The sequence below is a fragment of the Misgurnus anguillicaudatus genome, chromosome 24 (assembly GCF_027580225.2).
Source record: "Misgurnus anguillicaudatus chromosome 24, ASM2758022v2, whole genome shotgun sequence".
NCBI lineage: Eukaryota > Metazoa > Chordata > Actinopteri > Cypriniformes > Cobitidae > Misgurnus > Misgurnus anguillicaudatus.
This window is the reverse complement of record NC_073360.2, coordinates 11,183,015-11,202,471: the sequence shown is the minus strand read 5'-3', so window position 1 is coordinate 11,202,471 and position 19,457 is coordinate 11,183,015. Positions and strand designations below refer to the sequence as shown.

The 19,457-nt window shown below is 37.9% G+C and overlaps 1 protein-coding gene across 1 annotated transcript in view; it reads right to left on the bottom strand.

Moving 5' to 3' along the window:
- Positions 1-6,509: 6,509 nt before the first annotated feature.
- Positions 6,510-19,457, bottom strand: part of gab2 (GRB2-associated binding protein 2) — a 108,110-nt gene continuing 95,162 nt past the window's right edge. The window contains exon 10 of the mRNA XM_055195972.2: positions 6,510-10,085. Within this exon, the coding sequence (XP_055051947.2) occupies positions 9,942-10,085 (144 nt within the window). The 3' untranslated portion in view covers positions 6,510-9,941. The remainder of the gene's footprint in view (positions 10,086-19,457) is intronic.

The following is a 19,457-nucleotide window of genomic DNA, read 5'->3' as shown; positions in this document are numbered from 1 at the left end:
TTTGAATCCGCTATCACTCAAATGTCAGAAGAAAATGATCCCTAGCTGTCACTGGGGTGGTGCCCTTTCAAAAAATATACATTTGCAACTTTAAGGGGTGGTTTCCCGGACAGGGATTAGACTAGTCCTAGACTAAAATAAATGTAAGAGCTGTCCAAACTGAAAACAACTTGCACTGACACCTTTGTTTTGGCTTAAAATGCACATAAGTAATGTTTTTAGTAAGGCACATTTATTAAAACTAGTTATATTTTCTAATTAAACTTAGGCCTAATCCTAGCTTAAACTAATCCTTGTCTGGGAAACCACACCTAACAGTTCATATTGATACCTCAAAAGCACTAAAGGTATAGACAGCATCGGATGCATACACATTGTCGCACTTACTATATCTATACACACATGTACCTAAATGTTAGGGTAATTTTTAAGGGTACTACACCAGGGGCAGCTTGGGACCATTTTTTCTTACAGTGCACAGATACCATTAACCCCCTAAGACCCGAGTTTTTTTTCCAGATTTCTACCAGCTATTTTGGGTTTAGGAAGAACCAATAAATATAATAACCAAATATTTTTCTAATAACGTGAAGCAGTGCATTTGTCCATGTTTGTGTACAACAGGTTTCAGTTACAGAGAATTAATATGGTGCAAACATATAAAAAATTGATGTCCATATGTGGACATCCAGGTCTTAGGGGGTTAATATATCTGCTACAATACTGTGCCAAAACAAAAATGCTTAGAATTGCATTTTACCTTAGACTGTAAAGTATATTTACCATCTACAGTGAAAGATAGGACACACAGACCGATAAGGAGCCCATGGAGGAACTGATGAGCAATAGGCCTTGGGAAACAAGGTTTTTCTCTGTTACTATAATATCTTTATGCATTGAACTCTGCTGTTTGATAGTTGAAGAAAAATAATATAATTTATTTATGAGGACAATACATTTAGCAAAAAGACCTATTCTATTCTATTAATGTATTAATTTTCTTTGTTATTAATACAAATAATATATTTAATAATTGTTTATGTTTTTCTGTGCTTTCTTTTCTTTCTTCATGTAAAGCTGCGTTGAAACAATGTACAGTGTATATTGTTTAATATACTTTAGTTTTTTTAGACCTGTTAGCAATACTGCTACTTCCATGTGAGGGGACCCGCGGTCTATGTAGATAAAAACGGCTCATTTTGAAGTAATAAAAACAATTCAGGGTATGCACATGACGTCACAGTCGGCGAGAGGGACTGCGGTTACGCCCACTGAGTGGCAAAAGACAGAGCGGCAGCATTTAGTACAGCGTGACATCGGCGAAAACGCGTCGAAATGGGAAACAGCTGTTGTGCGATAGACTGTACTAACAGATTAACAAGAATTCAGAGCTATCGTTTTACAGACTGACAAAAAACACCGAAAGGAGAAGTAAATTGATCGTTCATGCCAAGGTCCACAGACCACAAGTGGGTTAATTTCTAAAGTTGCTAGGGTCACTATCAAGCAGATGTTTTACTTTCTACTTAAAAGTATTTTTCAAGTACTTGTATTTTATCCGTGTTTTTCTTTGGAAAACATACATTTCAAAGCATATTATTATAATTTGTATAATTATTAAATTTAATAAATAATACGTTTTTGTGTTACATTTAATATTTAAGTACATTAACGTACTTTTACTTAAGTAAAAGTACACAATTTAAATGTAAGTAGGTATTAAATAAATTGTTATATTACACAGTATGATTCTGTGCTTTAGACTGTTAAGTAATGTTTTTCCCAATACAAACAACCTAATAAAGATGTTTGGAAAATGTAACTAATGTAACTAAGTATTGTCCACCTCTGCTATCAAGTCTTAATTCAATTTAAGCTGATAATAGTCAGTTTTACTGGCATTTTGCAGCACCCGCTTTGAAAACCAGACATTTTGTTGAACATTTGCCACTCAACAGGGCGAGTTCCGGCGTGGTCACATGGAAAAGTGACGTCAATGCATACTCTCTATACAGTTAATCAATAGTGCACTTTCTTTTTCTTGTTTTTTTGAAAGAGTTTGAAAAATACTTTACTACTATCAGAATGTCTGAGAACAAAAAAGCTCTAAAAACTCTATCTGTATGTAATTCCTTTTCTTTCTTTGAGGTCTTATAATTCTATTTATTATTATTTATGAATAACACTTAACCTATACCTCCCCCTAGTTGTTCTATATTGTTTTGTTTTGTTTGTTTTTCATACTCTTGTTATTATTGTTATAATTTGTCATTTTGTTATCTGTACATTGTTTTTGAATAAAAAATAAATAAAAAGAATCAATAGTGCACTTTGCCTGGACGCCAGCAGAGGGCGACAGTAATTATTGTTTGAATAGATATGTTAAATGCATATATGCAAATGAAATGTTTTTTAGACCAGTGTTTTTTGTGGAAGCACACCAACAGTACATATTTTGCACATTACTTGTAACTGACATGCCTATTCCAGGTAGGCTACTGTATTTAAGTTGTTTTCTTCTTTTTTTTGCTACTCTAGTTGAATGAGGTGTGCTTCATTGACAAACATCAACATGACTGAGCGTTAAGGGTCCTAACAGGAATAAAATTAGCAAAATGTTTTACTCAGCTGTATGCAGAGTTCTACTTAACAACGACAAAAATACACTTTTAGAAAATCTAAATGTGTCAAATAAATGTGTACAATGTGTATGTGGAAGTTTTCGCCTAGTTGTCTTTGTCTGCATCTGAAACCACATGCTTTCCTACTACCTAGTAGGCGAGAGTAGGCAAAAAGTACCCGGATGACGTATTTCTTTCGGTTGGCTTCTGAAGTGTGCGTTTGATGGATGATGCCACGAGAGAGGATTTGTGAATGGAGATTACACCACGCAACAGATTCATTTGAATTATTATAAATTCAAAATAAGATACTTTGACATTATTTTATGTTTAATACAATTTTAACACGTTATGTTTTCCTTTAAACAAATTTCACAAGGATCAGTAGTTGTAAAGATAAATGAAAAAAGTCCAACAATTTAGATCAGGGGTCTTCGCTGTTTTTGCGGCAAGCCAAGGACCTCTTAGATGAGAGAGGCATGGATCAGCCCTGATATTAAATGTGTAAAAGCAACTCATATATCAAGTTTGTTAAAGGGGTACTCGCGTCTCAAAATGCTGTAAAAATCCTTACATTGTGCTGAATGTGTTTAAAGGTGTGTGCGTTTAACATAATTGTGACACAGAAACTTTTTAATCCTGAAAAAGTTTGTAATAAAAAACTTTTATTTAAACAGAAAATAAACACGATTTTCATTAGCTATACTTCTATATGAAGGTCATTCCAGTGTTTACCAGTAGGTGTCAGTGAGAGTTTAGGGGTGGGTCAGAAGTAACGGGGAGTGGTCCTGTTATCTGTCAAAGCTACTAAATAGACAACAAGCACCATAAAAGTACCATAAACTTAGTCCTTACGTCTTATCAGAAGCCATAGAATAGTTTAGCTGACTTTAAATAAACTCCTCCCCTTTATAAACTGTAACCTCCTGTTTTGAGCATATGACATCAAACATAATTGATTAATCTGCACTGAAATGAAACTACAGTGTGTTCAAAACATGATGAATCATCAGGGCTATGAAGGACTCTGTCCAGATGTGAGTCATTTCTGCCATTGCCAGAAGAGGTCAGTGGGGTTTGGGGGATGTGTCAGACTGCGGGAGTAACAGGGAGTGGCTATCTGCATTGTCACGGTGTCAAAGCACACTGTTACACATCAACAACAGATTTAGTCTTTATCTTGAAAAATAACTAGTTTAAAGTTTATCGATGCTTTCAATGAGCTCAATATCTCTAATGCACAGCTTGCATTTTAGTTGGAGGTTTATATTGCACACTCAGCAATGAGATTTTTTTTATATATATTTAACATTTTCTTTTTTTATTTTATTTGTCTTTTTACTCAAGATCATTGCCCTGGTATCTTATTGCCTTTTGGGTGTAATTGTAAACAAAGTATAAAGGTCATCTGTCGTGTTGTCTGTTCAGCGCATCATATGAACAACAACCTTTAGACGGTGTCAACAGACCGTTCATTTTGTATGCAAAATTGTTAATCCCAATTGTTTTAGTTGTTTATAAATGTATATGCGTACTACACCACCTTGCATGCCAATCTTTTACAGTATGTGTTATTTCAGATTTGCAAATTTTTTAAATAAATAATATAAACTAATCTCTTTTAAGCAAATTAGTGACCATCATTCAACCACCCTAAACACCATAGCAACCACTATGCATAGCAACCACTAATTAGGCTACTTTCCTAACATCATGATGGTAACTTGTACATGGGCAAGCACCACTAAAGTGTTTCTACAAACATTTACAAATATAGTCGTGTATACTTGCTGAATACTTTGCTGTGTAACCCTGAAATTAAATAACTTTCCTTTAAACACTAAAGTAAAGGGATTAAAGGTATAGCGGAAAATGTTCTTTTTTCGGGTGGATCATCAAGACTATTGGTCATCACAGTTGTCAGTCATTCTGTTGATATGTTGACCTAAGGCCGTCATGCGTGCTCGTCCTAGGTTCGCTTTGTGCACATGCGCACTTTCAGGTGTATATGTGTGGTGGGCCATTCATTGAAGCTCACATTCTCATCATGTTTTTTCAAAATGTCTGAGGGTTGCAAGCAGGGCTTGACATTAACTTTTTCACTCACCAGCCAACGTGGCTAGTTGTTTGCCATTGTTACTAGCCACTCAGCAATTTCACTGGCCACAATTATGTTGCTGGTAAAAACATTTTATATGATTAAACTTGACTTTGGCATCCTAAAATGACTTTAATTCGAGCAAATTTACTTGGTTTAGCTAGATTAGATGCAGATTGAATTTCAAATGCAGTCTGACCTTCCAAATTAAGACTACCTTTATTATATTATGTAGTATACCAGGTATATCAGGATAGATCATATCATATATTTAGGTGCATGAAAATTATGCTGGTAAGGCATAAATAGATTAACTTTGAATAAATGGGTGATTCTCACGAAAAACTTGGTTTTAAAAATGTCAAGCATGAAAATGTAAAAATTGCTTAAATTTACTTTTTTTCCCACCAGACATTGAAAAACAAAGTCTGGAGTAAATGGGAACATTAATTTAAAAACTGTTACTTATCATTTAACACTTTTTGTAACATAATTAAAAAAATGAGTCCTAAAAAATCTCATTACCGCAACAGTCAGAAAACATCAACACTGACATATTTTCAAAATGACATGACAAACCTGAAAGAACATAATTTGGAGATTCTGCACATGCATTTAAAATCAAAGTATTATGCTTCTATTAATTAAATGAACATTTAATAAGCATCTGTTGCGGTAATGATAATCAAAATGTCGTGTAAGCATTCTGACAAGACAATATCTCAAATTAACTGTAAAAAAATTATCTTACCTGGTAGCCATCTTGAAGTAACTGGTCCATGTGCTTGGTCACTCAAAATCAAACTTTATTAAAATTCTGTATGTGTGCTTAAACTGATCTCAAAAAGTGTTGCGGAGGATGAGAACATCAGGCATGGACACATCATTTTCCTAATTTTTCTTCATTATTATTATACATGAATATTCAGTAAATATTTTTTCTGTTATCTAAAGCAGTGGTTCCCAAATCCAGTCCTCAGGACCCCCCTCCAAGCATGTTTTAGATGTATCCTTATGAAACACCTGATTCCACTCATCAGGCTAGGCTGGAAGGACTTTGGTTACCCTACCATACAAAAAAATGTATTCACCCCTTCTTTTTTATCCTTTTTATGCCGTTTCATTAGACATGATATTTTGATTCTTTAAGCAATGTGATGTCACACTGCTAAAGCCCCGCCCAGGGCCGCTGATTGACAGTCTTGTATTACAATAGTTTTTGCCTTCAGTGAGTTGGACGTTATCTGCTATTTTTGAACCAAAGCATCTCTGTTGGTATAAAGGAGAGAAGAGCAATAGCTTATTTGCATTTAAAGTTACAAACACAAAACATTTTTACCCCCCCCCAAATGGGAGCATTTTGGACATGCTAAATACATCTTCCGTGAGATATTTTGAGCTGAAACTTCACCGACACATTCTGGACACACCTGAGACTTACTTATATTACATCATGGGCATAATAGGTGCCCTTTAAAACAACCCAGCATAGGTTTATTTATAACCCAACATGTGTTCTGTTCAATATTTACCCAGCATTGAGTTAAAAACAACCCAGCAGAATTAAAAGTGTACGTTCAACACTTCTATATGAAACAATATTACATTTAAAATCTAAATTTAGGCAAGTTTGCACCACTCATATTTTCCTCTAAACATATAAAATGTCTATTAGTTAATGTCAGGCACAAATGTCAAAGGCAAGGATAAAAATAGGCTATTCCCAGAAATCATGTTTGAAACATGACAAAAGTGTAATATTGTTTACTCTTTCATAATAGGGGTTTGGGTTTTTGCACTGCAATTTATTCTGCTCAGTATAATAATATGAAACAACAATACCATCGAAAAAGATTTCACAAATGTACCACATTTGACCATTTTACTGGCTTTGCTTGGCATATTGCTTCACAAAATCAGGACACGTAGCATAAATTAATGTTAGTACAGCAACAAATTCGTTCTTTTTACATCTTCCTCTCGTCCATCTGCAAAACACGTAATAAATTAATAAATTAATTCACAAGCAACCAAGAGCTGAACAGAAATGCATACAAAAATTCTACATTTCTCTCGTGGCTTCGACAAGACCCCTTACAAACGACAGCACAGTTTCTACCAAACAAGTATTATACAGTATTCACCTACAACTTCCATTACAATACATATTCATCATAAAAAAAATATTAAAAAAAACATTTCAGCCACACATTTAACATCATAATGGCAGTCTTATAATGCATGTTTTAAATAAACCAATGAACACGTGTAAGGATCTCGGTCTAGCAATTTACATAATGCTTATTTGACAGTGAGCGCAGACCGCACACCACCTCACATGTAAAGTTTAAATTAATACAAAACAGTTTATTATTATATGAAATGATGACTTCAAAGGCAAAAAGTTGTCTCCCAAACTGAAAACAAAAATTGAATATTTGGAGGTCCCAGCCCACCATAAAATACTGAATGAAACAGCGAGTCATCTCAATGTAATAAAAAATCAATAATGGGCTTGTCTCATCATTACATATCTCTATGCATGTTTGGTTTTTTTTCCCCAACACGAGCGCTGATCATTTAAATGTTATTATTATAAAGTAACATTTATTCATTTGTAATATTAGTATTCTTACTCATATTTCGAGAAAAGAAATAGTCAGCACACTCATTTCGAAACAATTGGCACTGTTGTCTTCAGTTTTTTTTCGTCAGGCATCACACACCCTCTCTTGACCTTTCCTGGATGTTTACAGCTACTTTCATTACACAGCCGGTTTAAAGGTAATGAGGTCAACATTGGTTTATGAGCTTTGTTACTGTTAGTAAATGAAAACATTTTGCTAAACTGTTTTCTGCTCAGATAACCTGAAAATAAAACTGCTAATAGATGTGTCCCAAATAACATACTATGCACTTAAACTATATGCACTATGCACTCAACCACATACACTGTAAAAAATCTTGTTGCACTTACATTCAGTTTAATAAACTTTTTAAATCAAATTTCTTGACTAGTGAAGAGTTACGATAAATAAATAAAAAATAAGTTGACTTATTTCAACTTCATTTTTAGAATTTATAGCACTAGTCAAGACAGTTAAAAATTAATTGTAAATTCAATTGATTAAACAAAAAAACAAAAAAAAAAATCACGCACTACACTATAAAAATTCCTTTTTTAAGTATCGTCCCAAATGTACCGAGCCCCTTACTGTGGGTTTACACCAAACGCAAAGCGTGCAATCGCATCGCATTGCTCGCTCTAGATTACTCGCGGGATTTAACTTTGTGTCATGCGAATTTTTCGCTCGAGATGAATATTTTCAACTTGGGCGAAGATGCGTTTGAGGCGAATAACGCGTGTTTTCACGGCAAACGCGCCGTCTATATCGCGTCATTCGCATCGCCCCACGCGAGGACGCGTCTGATCGCGTCTTTGCATTGACTTTGTATGTAATCTATTCGTGCAAATCGTTGAACTCGCATCACAGTTAGGTGACATTGGAGTAAAAAAATCTAAAGTTTAGTTTCATGTGCTCACGTGAAACTTTCATGTGCTCACGCAAAACCTTCATATGCAGAATTTGTTTTAAAGTTTAGTTTCGCGTGCGTTATTTAATTTTTGCTCTATGTCCTCTTAGGGGCTCCGTACAAATGTAACCCATGTTTTTTTTGTAACCGGAATTTGTATAAGTGGTTTTCCAGGGCAAATGACGATAAATGCAGATGAAAATCAATTTCTACATTGTTTTTTATTATCTTTTATTATAGATAGTATTTATCTATTTTGCCCATATCTATTTTTGCTCCTAACCTCTGTAACAGTCAGACTAAAGTGTAATCGCCTCCGCAGGTAAAAAATGGCATATGATAACCCCGCCTCTCTTCCATAGAAGAGTACATTGGACTGTTGAGTACATCGATACACACTTAATTTTCGGTTGAAGTAGTAGTGAATCATATGGGTACTTAGTGCACTTTCTTTCTTTTTTTTTACTTACAGTAACACTAATTATACCACAAAATGGCTTAGACTAGTGCATAAGTATACAATTTGTGACACATCTCAAATGATATTTTGAATTTTAAACTGTCAGCGATTTAGAATATTGGCAAAAGTGTTTTTTGATTATATAAATTGATTATTTTTTGTTTTTGCATATGCTTTTTCGTTTTGTTGTACTGTATAACTAAATGGTTGAACGATTGATTCTGTAATGACAACCAGAAAAGCGTTGAGGTTAAAGAAACATTACACGGATGACTCCTATAGTCACATTATTCCCATTCATACTGCATGCAAAGTTCAAAAATGCCCAGTATTTTCAAATGCTATGTGGTGTTTAGCTAATATCAAAAGTGAACTTTATTTAAACTATTTTTTTCCAATTCAAAGAGTTTTATGTGTTAACATTTCCTAGGAAATTTTTCACCTTAATGTTAACAATACACGGCCTTCAAAAATGAGTAAAAATGAATATTTAATAAGACATAAACTGCAGGGTGGGGCTTGGTGATGTCAGCCAAGGGGAAGTTGTTTCAGAGGCGGAGCTACCTTTTGATTAAATTTCAGAAGACAACCTCCTTTTTTATTATAATTCGGAATATACGCACCGTTGAATCATGCATGACAAGACCAGGAATTTAGTAAAAAAAAGGTCATTTCTGATTTTATGTTAGTTCAAATGTTGTCTATTCTATTCTTTATTAAACTAAAAAGTTGAAATGGAATCATTTCTTTCCAGCTTTAATGACCCATAATCTGAAACCTTTGACCTTCAAACCTGGTATTAATTCATGCTGAACCTTAAATCTAATAGACCCGGGTGTTTGACTTTGCCTCTCTTTGAATTAATAGACAATCCAAAACGAATGGTTTTACTTTTTGATGCCGCCGTTTGTAACAGCTTCAATGAGAGACGAACAGATCGCACAAGTAAACCATTTCAGATTTGCTGCTTAAGCTCACATTCAAAGAGAGCAAGCAGTTAAGTTGAAAAAGTTAAAGATGCATCTAACATGCGCTGCATGACAGTCCTGAAGCATCAGCTGCGTTCGTGTAAAATAAATGGGATCTATGGCTTTAGTTTGTCCATCTCGTTCAGTGTTCTGTCCCAGATATTAATCTTCTTTAAATGACGGTGTAACAGGATGAGAGCATTGTGGGTAACAGGGATGAACACAACGTCTTCAATCTCGGCCAGTGTTTAAGGAGTTCATCAAGATTTGATGGCTTTGGCAGGCTCGCTCGACTGTCGCACGTCGGTCCACTCCTGCATGGTGTTCTGAAGGGCCTGCGTCTTCTCTTTGTCCACCTGGACGTAGTCCACTTTTTCATCTGAGGTCACTGAAGAGGTGGATGGCTGTGGGAAAGATGATAACGCAATTCATATATCATCCACAACCAAACAATTGTGCTGGACTTCATCATCATTGTGTGAGAACATGCGGCTATAAGGCAGATGAATGTAGAGGTTGAGGAGCTATTGTTTATAAAAGATAGCGGTCAAAGCAAAGCTCTGAGGTTTGGTGGAGGCTTTTGCATTCACTCAAGGTCATTGATTCATTTCATTCATTCATTCATTTCAATATATTTGTTCCATCCATTTCATTCATTCATTCATTCACCAATTTATTCATTTGTTTAGTTTAATTTCCATTCATCCATTTAAATTGTTTTATCCATTCATCCATCCATTTGTTTCATTCGTCCATCTGTCCATTCATCTGTCTATCAATCCATCCATCCATGCAACCAACCATTCATCCGTTTCATTCTTCCATCCATCCATTCCTTCTTTTGTTTAGTTAAATCATCCATCCATCAGCTTCATCCATCCATGCATCCATCCATTTCATTCATTCATCCTTCCTATTCGTCCAACCACCCATCCATTTATTTTAAACATTTACAACATTTGTTTAATTCATTCATCCATCCATTTGTTTCATTCGTCCATCTATCCATTCATCTGTCTGTCTATCAACCCATCCATCCAAACCATTCATCCGTTTCATTCATCAGTCCACCCGTCCATTCCTTCTGTTTCATTCATTCATCAATCCATGTGTTTTATTCGTCCATTCGTCCATCCATCCATCCATCCATTCCTTTTGTTTCATTCATTCAACCACCCACCATTGTCCATCCATCCATTCATCTGTCTATCAATCCATCCATCCAAACCATTCATCCGTTTCATTCATCCGTCCACTAGGCTTGGGCGGTATCCAAATTTTGATACCATCAAACCGCCTCCCTATTTTACCCCGGTGTACGGTATTACCGTGAATAATTATAAAATTATGACGTAATCAGACAGCGTCACTATAATGGTTGGCTAAACCCTTCAGAAACTGAATACCAAACACTAATACTGAAATAACAAAATAACATGCACAACAATATTAACAACTTTTATTAGCAACAACTAGCAGTTTATAAAAAAAATAAATACAAAAGGTCAAACAGAATTAACCAGTTGTCGGTTAAAAAAATTCTCTAAATTAGGCTATTATAGACAGTGGACTAAACGCGACTACAGTTAGCCATCTCATTCCAATTTCCAGGATATTTTTGTGCGAAGTGAACAAATCCCTCACACTCAATAATTCGTAACTCGCCTGTTTGTACTTATAAACCAATAAAAACATTTGGCGCAAGGTCACGGCATTTGGGTTCTGGCGCGGCGTTTGGTTTTGTGCACTCACATTGCATCAAGCTAAAATTTTATCAAAGCAACAGTCTCAGACTTGAAGAAAATTGCTGAACATTTAAACCTATTTTCTGCACATTCCGCCATATTTTAATGAAATAAAGAAAGTCCTCCTTCTGTTAACTTATATTTCTGCATATTCCAGCATATAAAATAAAAATATTTTTTGTAAAATCCAGCAATTAAATAATTAAAACGAAAGGCTTTTACTGGTTGTATTCCAAATTATTAACATTCACGTCTGTTAACAGTAAAGTGCAGATTAAGTTTTGTTTTTGTAAATCATTAGACATTTTTACCACTTAATTAGGTTTTGCTTTGTAGAAAGCCTTTCTTTAAAGTGAATTTCGTTTTGTATAAATTGTGTCTTAATTTTAATAAATGTTTTATCAACCAATTGCATGTATTTAATATATTAAAAGCAAATATAGACAATATAATAACCATGACATGGAGGCGCCGGCACGGCGCGTTCGCTTGCATTGCATTGTTAACTAGAACGCACGGACCTCATCATAAATAAATGAAACTCATACATTAGCATTAAATATCTTTGCTGCATTCTTTCTAAAACAGACAAGGGCTTTCTCGCGGCTCGCATCAGCAAAGCATTGCATCGTGTTGCACTTAACAGAAGTTGACACTTGTCTTTTTGAAAAATGAAAAAGTAATAATAATTATACATTAAAGCTGCAAGCAGCGATGGAAGGGCCCTCGCACGCATGTGCACCGCTACCCTATGCTATTAGTAAAGCAGTTAACCAGGGGGATCTTAATTATAGTGGGCAAATATAGGTGGATATTCAAAGGGAAACTGATGTGCCACACCGCCTGTGTGCAGCAGGTGGCGCTGTGACTGTAACTGATTGTTGTTATATTAATGTGTTCAGGCCGGGACCCTTATCAAAAGTGTGAAGTATAGGGCAGATCGGATAATGTATGCCTGAATTGCAACCGATTCCTGTTTCATGGCGAAACATCACTCTTTGCCAGGCCGTCACGGACACGCCCTTTAACGAAAAGTCAAGATCTTCGTAATTTTTCATCGCAAAGGGCTTAAGATCAGTCTCACCTGATATGATAATGATTTGATTAAATCTCTGAGAACAGTAAATCACAGTGTAAAACAAGGCATTTCCTGCTACCTTTAGGTGGCGCTAGGACTGAAGCTGAATATTGGCATTGAAATGTGTTCAGGCCAAGACCCTTATCAAACATGTGAAGCGTGGGGCAGATTGGACATTGTATGCCTTAGTTATAAAAACGTCCTGTTTCATGGCGAAAACGCTGATATTTGGCAGGTCGCCACGGACACACCCTCCAACGAAAAGTCAAAAGCTCCGCAATTTAACATCGCAAAGGCCTTTAGATGAGATTGACCAAATATGATGACGATCTATTAAAATCTCTAGGAGGAGTTCGTTAAAGTACGAAGCCTGGAAATGACAAAATTTGCACATAAATTACAGCAAAAATTCAAAATGGACGACTTCCTGTGGGGTTTAGAGCTTCGCTCCAAGAGACTTTTTGGTAGGTCTTGGGGTGATAGATGACCCTACCAAATTTCGTATCTGTAGGTTTTTCGTAGTGGGGGGGCTGTTCTCTTGAAATTTTGCAGGTGGCGCTATTGAGCCATTTCTACACGCCCACTTCTGGCGCCTATGCCACGTGTAAATTTTTGCCACTTCTGACGTGTGTGCAACGTTTTATGACTTTTTGAGCTTGTTTAGCCTGTCAAAAATGCGATTCATTTAGCGATACTTTGCGAGGCTGCCACGGACACGCCCTTTAATGAAAAGTCAAGGCCGTTGCTCTTTATCATCACACAAGGTCTTGAGATTACACTGGTGAAATATGATGTTGATATGTTTAAATCTCTAAGAGCAGTAAGACACAGCATAAAACATGGTATTTCCTGCTGCCTCTAGGTGGCGCTATGAGTGTTACTGAATTATGCCATGTTGATGTGTTCAGGCCTGGACCCTTATCAAACGTGTGAAGTCAGGGGCAGATCGGACAACGTATGCCTGAATTACATCAGCTTCCTGTTTCATGGCGAAACATCAAACTTTCCCAGGCCGCCAAGGACACGCCCTCCAACGAAAAGTCAAAAGCTCCGCAATTTAGCATCGCAAAGGCCTTTAGATGATACTGACCAAATATGATGATGATCAGAGTAAATCTCTAGGAGGAGTTCGTTAAAGTACAACGCTTGGAAATATCCAAAAATGACAGAGAAAATTCAAAATGGCTGACTTCCTGTGGGGTTTAGAGCTTCGCTCCAAGAGACTTTTTGGTAGGTCTTGGGGTGATAGATGACCCTACCAAATTTCGTATCTGTAGGTTTTTCGTAGTGGGGGGGCTGTTCTCTTGAAATTTTGCAGGTGGCGCTATTGAGCCATTTCTACACGCCCACTTCTGGCGCCTATGCCACGTGTAAATTTTTGCCACTTCTGACGTGTGTGCAACGTTTTATGACTTTTTGAGCTTGTTTAGCCTGTCAAAAATGCGATTCATTTAGCGATACTTTGCGAGGCTGCCACGGACACGCCCTTTAATGAAAAGTCAAGGCCGTTGCTCTTTATCATCACACAAGGTCTTGAGATTACACTGGTGAAATATGATGTTGATATGTTTAAATCTCTAAGAGCAGTAAGACACAGCATAAAACATGGTATTTCCTGCTGCCTCTAGGTGGCGCTATGAGTGTTACTGAATTATGCCATGTTGATGTGTTCAGGCCTGGACCCTTATCAAACGTGTGAAGTCAGGGGCAGATCGGACAACGTATGCCTGAATTACATCAGCTTCCTGTTTCATGGCGAAACATCAAACTTTCCCAGGCCGCCAAGGACACGCCCTCCAACGAAAAGTCAAAAGCTCCGCAATTTAGCATCGCAAAGGCCTTTAGATGATACTGACCAAATATGATGATGATCAGAGTAAATCTCTAGGAGGAGTTCGTTAAAGTACAACGCTTGGAAATATCCAAAAATGACAGAGAAAATTCAAAATGGCCGACTTCCTGTGGGGTTTAGAGGTTCGCTCCAAAAGACTTTTTTGTAGGTCTTGGAGTGATAGATGATCCTACCAAATTTCGTATCTGTACGTTTTTCGTAGTGGGGGGGCTGTTCTCTTGAAATTTTGCAGGTGGCGCTATCGAGCCATTTTTACACGCCCACTACTGACGCCTATACTACATGTAAATTTTCGCCACTTCTGACGCGTGTGCAAATTTTCATGAGTTTTCGGGTATGTTTAGGCCCTCAAAAATGCGATCCATTTCGGAGAAGAAGAAGAAGAAGAAGAAGAAGAAGAAGAAGAAGAAAAATAATAATAATTAAAGCTGCAAGCAGCGATGGAAGGGCCCTCGCACGCATGTGCACCGCCACCCTATGGCATTAGTAAAGCAGTGAACCAGGGGGATATGAATTAAAATGGGTAAATATAGGTGGATATTTAAAGGAACTTTGATGTGCCACACCGCATGTGTGCAGCAGGTGGCGCTGTGACTGTAACTGATTGTTGTTATATTGATGTGTTCAGGCCGTGACCCTTATCAAAAGTGTAAAGTATAGGGCAGATCGGACAATGTATGCCTGAATTACAACAGCTTCCTGTTTCATGGCGAAATATCACACTTTGCCAGGCTGCCATGGACACGCCCTTCAACAAAAAGTCAAGATCTTCGCAATTTGTCACGGCAAAGGGCTTAACATCAATCTGACCAAATATGATGATGATTTGATTAAATCTCTAAGAGCAGTAAATCACAGCGTAAAACATGGCATTTCCTGCTACCTCTAGGTGGCGCTATGACTGAAGTTGAATATTGGCATTAAAATGTGTTCAGGTCAAGACCCTTATCAAACATGTGAAGCGTGGGGCAGATTGGACATTGTATGCCTGAGTTATAACAACTTCCTGTTTCATGGCGAAAATGCCGAACTTTGTCAGGCCGCCACGGACACACCCTCCAACGAAAAGTCAAGATCTCCGCAATTTAGCATCGCAAAGGCCTTTAGATGAGACTGACCAAATATGATAATGATCGGATTAAATCGCTAGGAGGAGTTCGTTAAAGTACGACGCTTGGAAATGTCAAAAAATGACAGAAAAAATTCAAAATGGCCGACTTCCTGTGGGGTTTAGAGCTTCGCTCCAAGAGACTTTTTTGTAGGTCTTGGGGTGCTAGATGATCCTACCAAATTTCGTATCTGTACGTTTTTCATAGTGGGGGGGCTGTTCTCTTGAAATTTTGCAGGTGGCGCTATTGAGCCATTTCTACACGCCCACTTCTGACGCCTATACTACATGTAAATTTTCGCCACTTCTGACGCGTGTGCAAATTTTCATGAGTTTTTGGGTATGTTTAGGCCCTCAAAATTGCGATCCATTTCGGAGAAGAAGAAGAAGAAGAAGAAGAAGAAGAAGAAAAAGAATAATAATAATAAACGGAGCAAAAACAATAGGGTCCTCACACCCTGGTGTGCTCGGGCCCTAATTAAAGCTGCAAGCAGCGATGGAAGGGCCCTCGCACGCATGTGCACCGCTACCCTATGCTATTAGTAAAGCAGTTAACCAGGGGGATCTTAATTATAGTGGGCAAATATAGGTGGATATTCAAAGGGAAACTGATGTGCCACACCGCCTGTGTGCAGCAGGTGGCGCTGTGACTGTAACTGATTGTTGTTATGTTAATGTGTTCAGGCCGGGACCCTTATCAAAAGTGTGAAGTATAGGGCAGATCGGATAATGTATGCCTGAATTGCAACAGATTCCTGTTTCATGGCGAAACATCACTCTTTGCCAGGCCGTCACGGACACGCCCTTCAACGAAAAGTCAAGATCTTCGTAATTTTTCATCGCAAAGGGCTTAAGATCAGTCTCACCTGATATGATAATGATTTGATTAAATCTCTGAGAACAGTAAATCACAGTGTAAAACAAGGCATTTCCTGCTACCTTTAGGTGGCGCTAGGACTGAAGCTGAATATTGGCATTGAAATGTGTTCAGGCCAAGACCCTTATCAAACATGTGAAGTGTGGGGCAGATTGGACATTGTATGCCTTAGTTATAAAAACGTCCTGTTTCATGGCGAAAACGCTGATATTTGGCAGGTCGCCACGGACACACCCTCCAACGAAAAGTCAAAAGCTCCGCAATTTAACATCGCAAAGGCCTTTAGATGAGATTGACCAAATATGATGACGATCTATTAAAATCTCTAGGAGGAGTTCGTTAAAGTACGAAGCCTGGAAATGACAAAATTTGCACATAAATTACAGCAAAAATTCAAAATGGACGACTTCCTGTGGGGTTTAGAGCTTCGCTCCAAGAGACTTTTTGGTAGGTCTTGGGGTGATAGATGACCCTACCAAATTTCGTATCTGTAGGTTTTTCGTAGTGGGGGGGCTGTTCTCTTGAAATTTTGCAGGTGGCGCTATTGAGCCATTTCTACACGCCCACTTCTGGCGCCTATGCCACGTGTAAATTTTTGCCACTTCTGACGTGTGTGCAACGTTTTATGACTTTTTGAGCTTGTTTAGCCTGTCAAAAATGCGATTCATTTAGCGATACTTTGCGAGGCTGCCACGGACACGCCCTTTAATGAAAAGTCAAGGCCGTTGCTCTTTATCATCACACAAGGTCTTGAGATTACACTGGTGAAATATGATGTTGATATGTTTAAATCTCTAAGAGCAGTAAGACACAGCATAAAACATGGTATTTCCTGCTGCCTCTAGGTGGCGCTATGAGTGTTACTGAATTATGCCATGTTGATGTGTTCAGGCCTGGACCCTTATCAAACGTGTGAAGTCAGGGGCAGATCGGACAACGTATGCCTGAATTACATCAGCTTCCTGTTTCATGGCGAAACATCAAACTTTCCCAGGCCGCCAAGGACACGCCCTCCAACGAAAAGTCAAAAGCTCCGCAATTTAGCATCGCAAAGGCCTTTAGATGATACTGACCAAATATGATGATGATCAGAGTAAATCTCTAGGAGGAGTTCGTTAAAGTACGACGCTTGGAAATGTCCAAAAATGACAGAGAAAATTCAAAATGGCCGACTTCCTGTGGGGTTTAGAGGTTCGCTCCAAGATACTTTTTTGTAGGTCTTGGAGTGATAGATGATCCTACCAAATTTCGTATTGGTACGTTTTTCGTAGTGGGGGGGCTGTTCTCTTGAAATTTTGCAGGTGGCGCTATCGAGCCATTTTTACACGCCCACTTCTGACGCCTATACTACATGTAAATTTTCGCCACTTCTGACGCGTGTGCAAATTTTCATGAGTTTTCGGGTATGTTTAGGCCCTCAAAAATGCGTTCCATTTCGGAGAAGAAGAAGAAGAAGAAGAAGAAGAAGAAGAAGAAGAAGAAAAATAATAATAATTAAAACTGCAAGCAGTGATGGAAGGGCCCTCGCACTCATGTGCACCGCCACTCTATGGCCTTAGTAAAGCAATAAACCAGGGGGATTGAAATTTCCGTGGATAAATATAGGTGGATATTCAAAGGAACTTTGAAGTGCCACTACTCCTTTATGCAGCAGGTGGCAGCAGGTGGCGCTATGATTGTAATTGATTGTTGTAACATTGATGTGTTGAGGCCAGGACCCTTGTCAAACGTATAATGTCTGTGACAGGTCGGACATTGCATGTCTGAGTTACAACAGCTTTCTTATGGCGAAAAATCTAACTTGACAGGCCACAACGGACACGCCCCTTTAACAAAATGTCAAGATCTTCACAATTTATCATTGTGAAGTCCCTAAGTTCAGACTGACCAAATATGATGATGATCTGAGTACATTTCAATGAGCAGTAAATCACAGTGTAAAACATGTCATTTCCTGCTTCCAGCAGGTGGCGCTATAACTTTTACTGAATATTGCCATGTTGATGTGTTCAGGACAGGACAAATATCAAACTTGTGAAGCGTGGGACAGATTGGACATTTTAAACCTGAGTTAGAACAACTTCCTGTTTCATTGAGAAACACAGAAATTTAGCAAGCCGCCACATACACACCCTCCATTGAAATGTCAAGATCTCCGCAATTTAGCATTGCAAAGCCCTTTAGATGACACTCACCAAATATGATGATTATCTGATTAAATTTATAGGAGGAGTTTGTTAATATACGAAGGCCAGATATGGCAAAATTTGCACTCAAATTACAGAGAAAATTCAAAATGGCTGACTTCCTGTTGGGTTTAGAGCTTTGCTCCAAGAGACTTTTTTGTAGGTCTTGGGGTGATACATGATCCTACCGCATTTCGTATCTGTGCGATTAACGTAGCGGGGGGGCTGCTTTATTGAATTTTTGTAGGTGGCGCTATAGAGCCATTTTAACACCCCAAGTTCTGAGGCCTATATCACATGAAAATATTCGCCACTTTTGACACGTGTGCAACGTTTCATGACTTTTTGAGCTCGTTTAGGCTGTCAAAAAAGGAATTCATTTAGCGATAACTTGCGAGGCCGCAACGGACACGCCCTTTAACGAAAAGTCAAAGTCGTTGCTATTTATCATCACACAAGGTCTTGAGATTAGACTGATGAAATATGATGTTGATATGGTTAAATCTCTAAGAGCAGTAAGTCACAGCATAAAAGGTGGTATTTCCTGCTGCCTCTAGGTGGCGCTATGACTGATACTGAACTATGCCATGTTGATGTGTTCAGGCCAGGACCCTTATGAAACGTGTGAAGTTGGGGGCAGATCGGACTATGTATGTCTGAATTACAACAGCTTCCTGTTTCATGGTGAAACATCACACTTTGCCAGGCTGCCACGGACACGCCCTTCAACAAAAAGTCAAGATCTTTGCAATTTATCACCGCAACAGGCTTAACATCAGTCAGACCAAATATGATGATGATTTGATTAAATCTCTAAGAGCAGTAAATCACAGCGTAAAACATGGTATTTCCTCCTACCTCTAGGTGGCGCTATGAGTGAAGTTGAATATTGGCATTGAAATGTGTTCAGGCCAAGACCCTTATCAAACG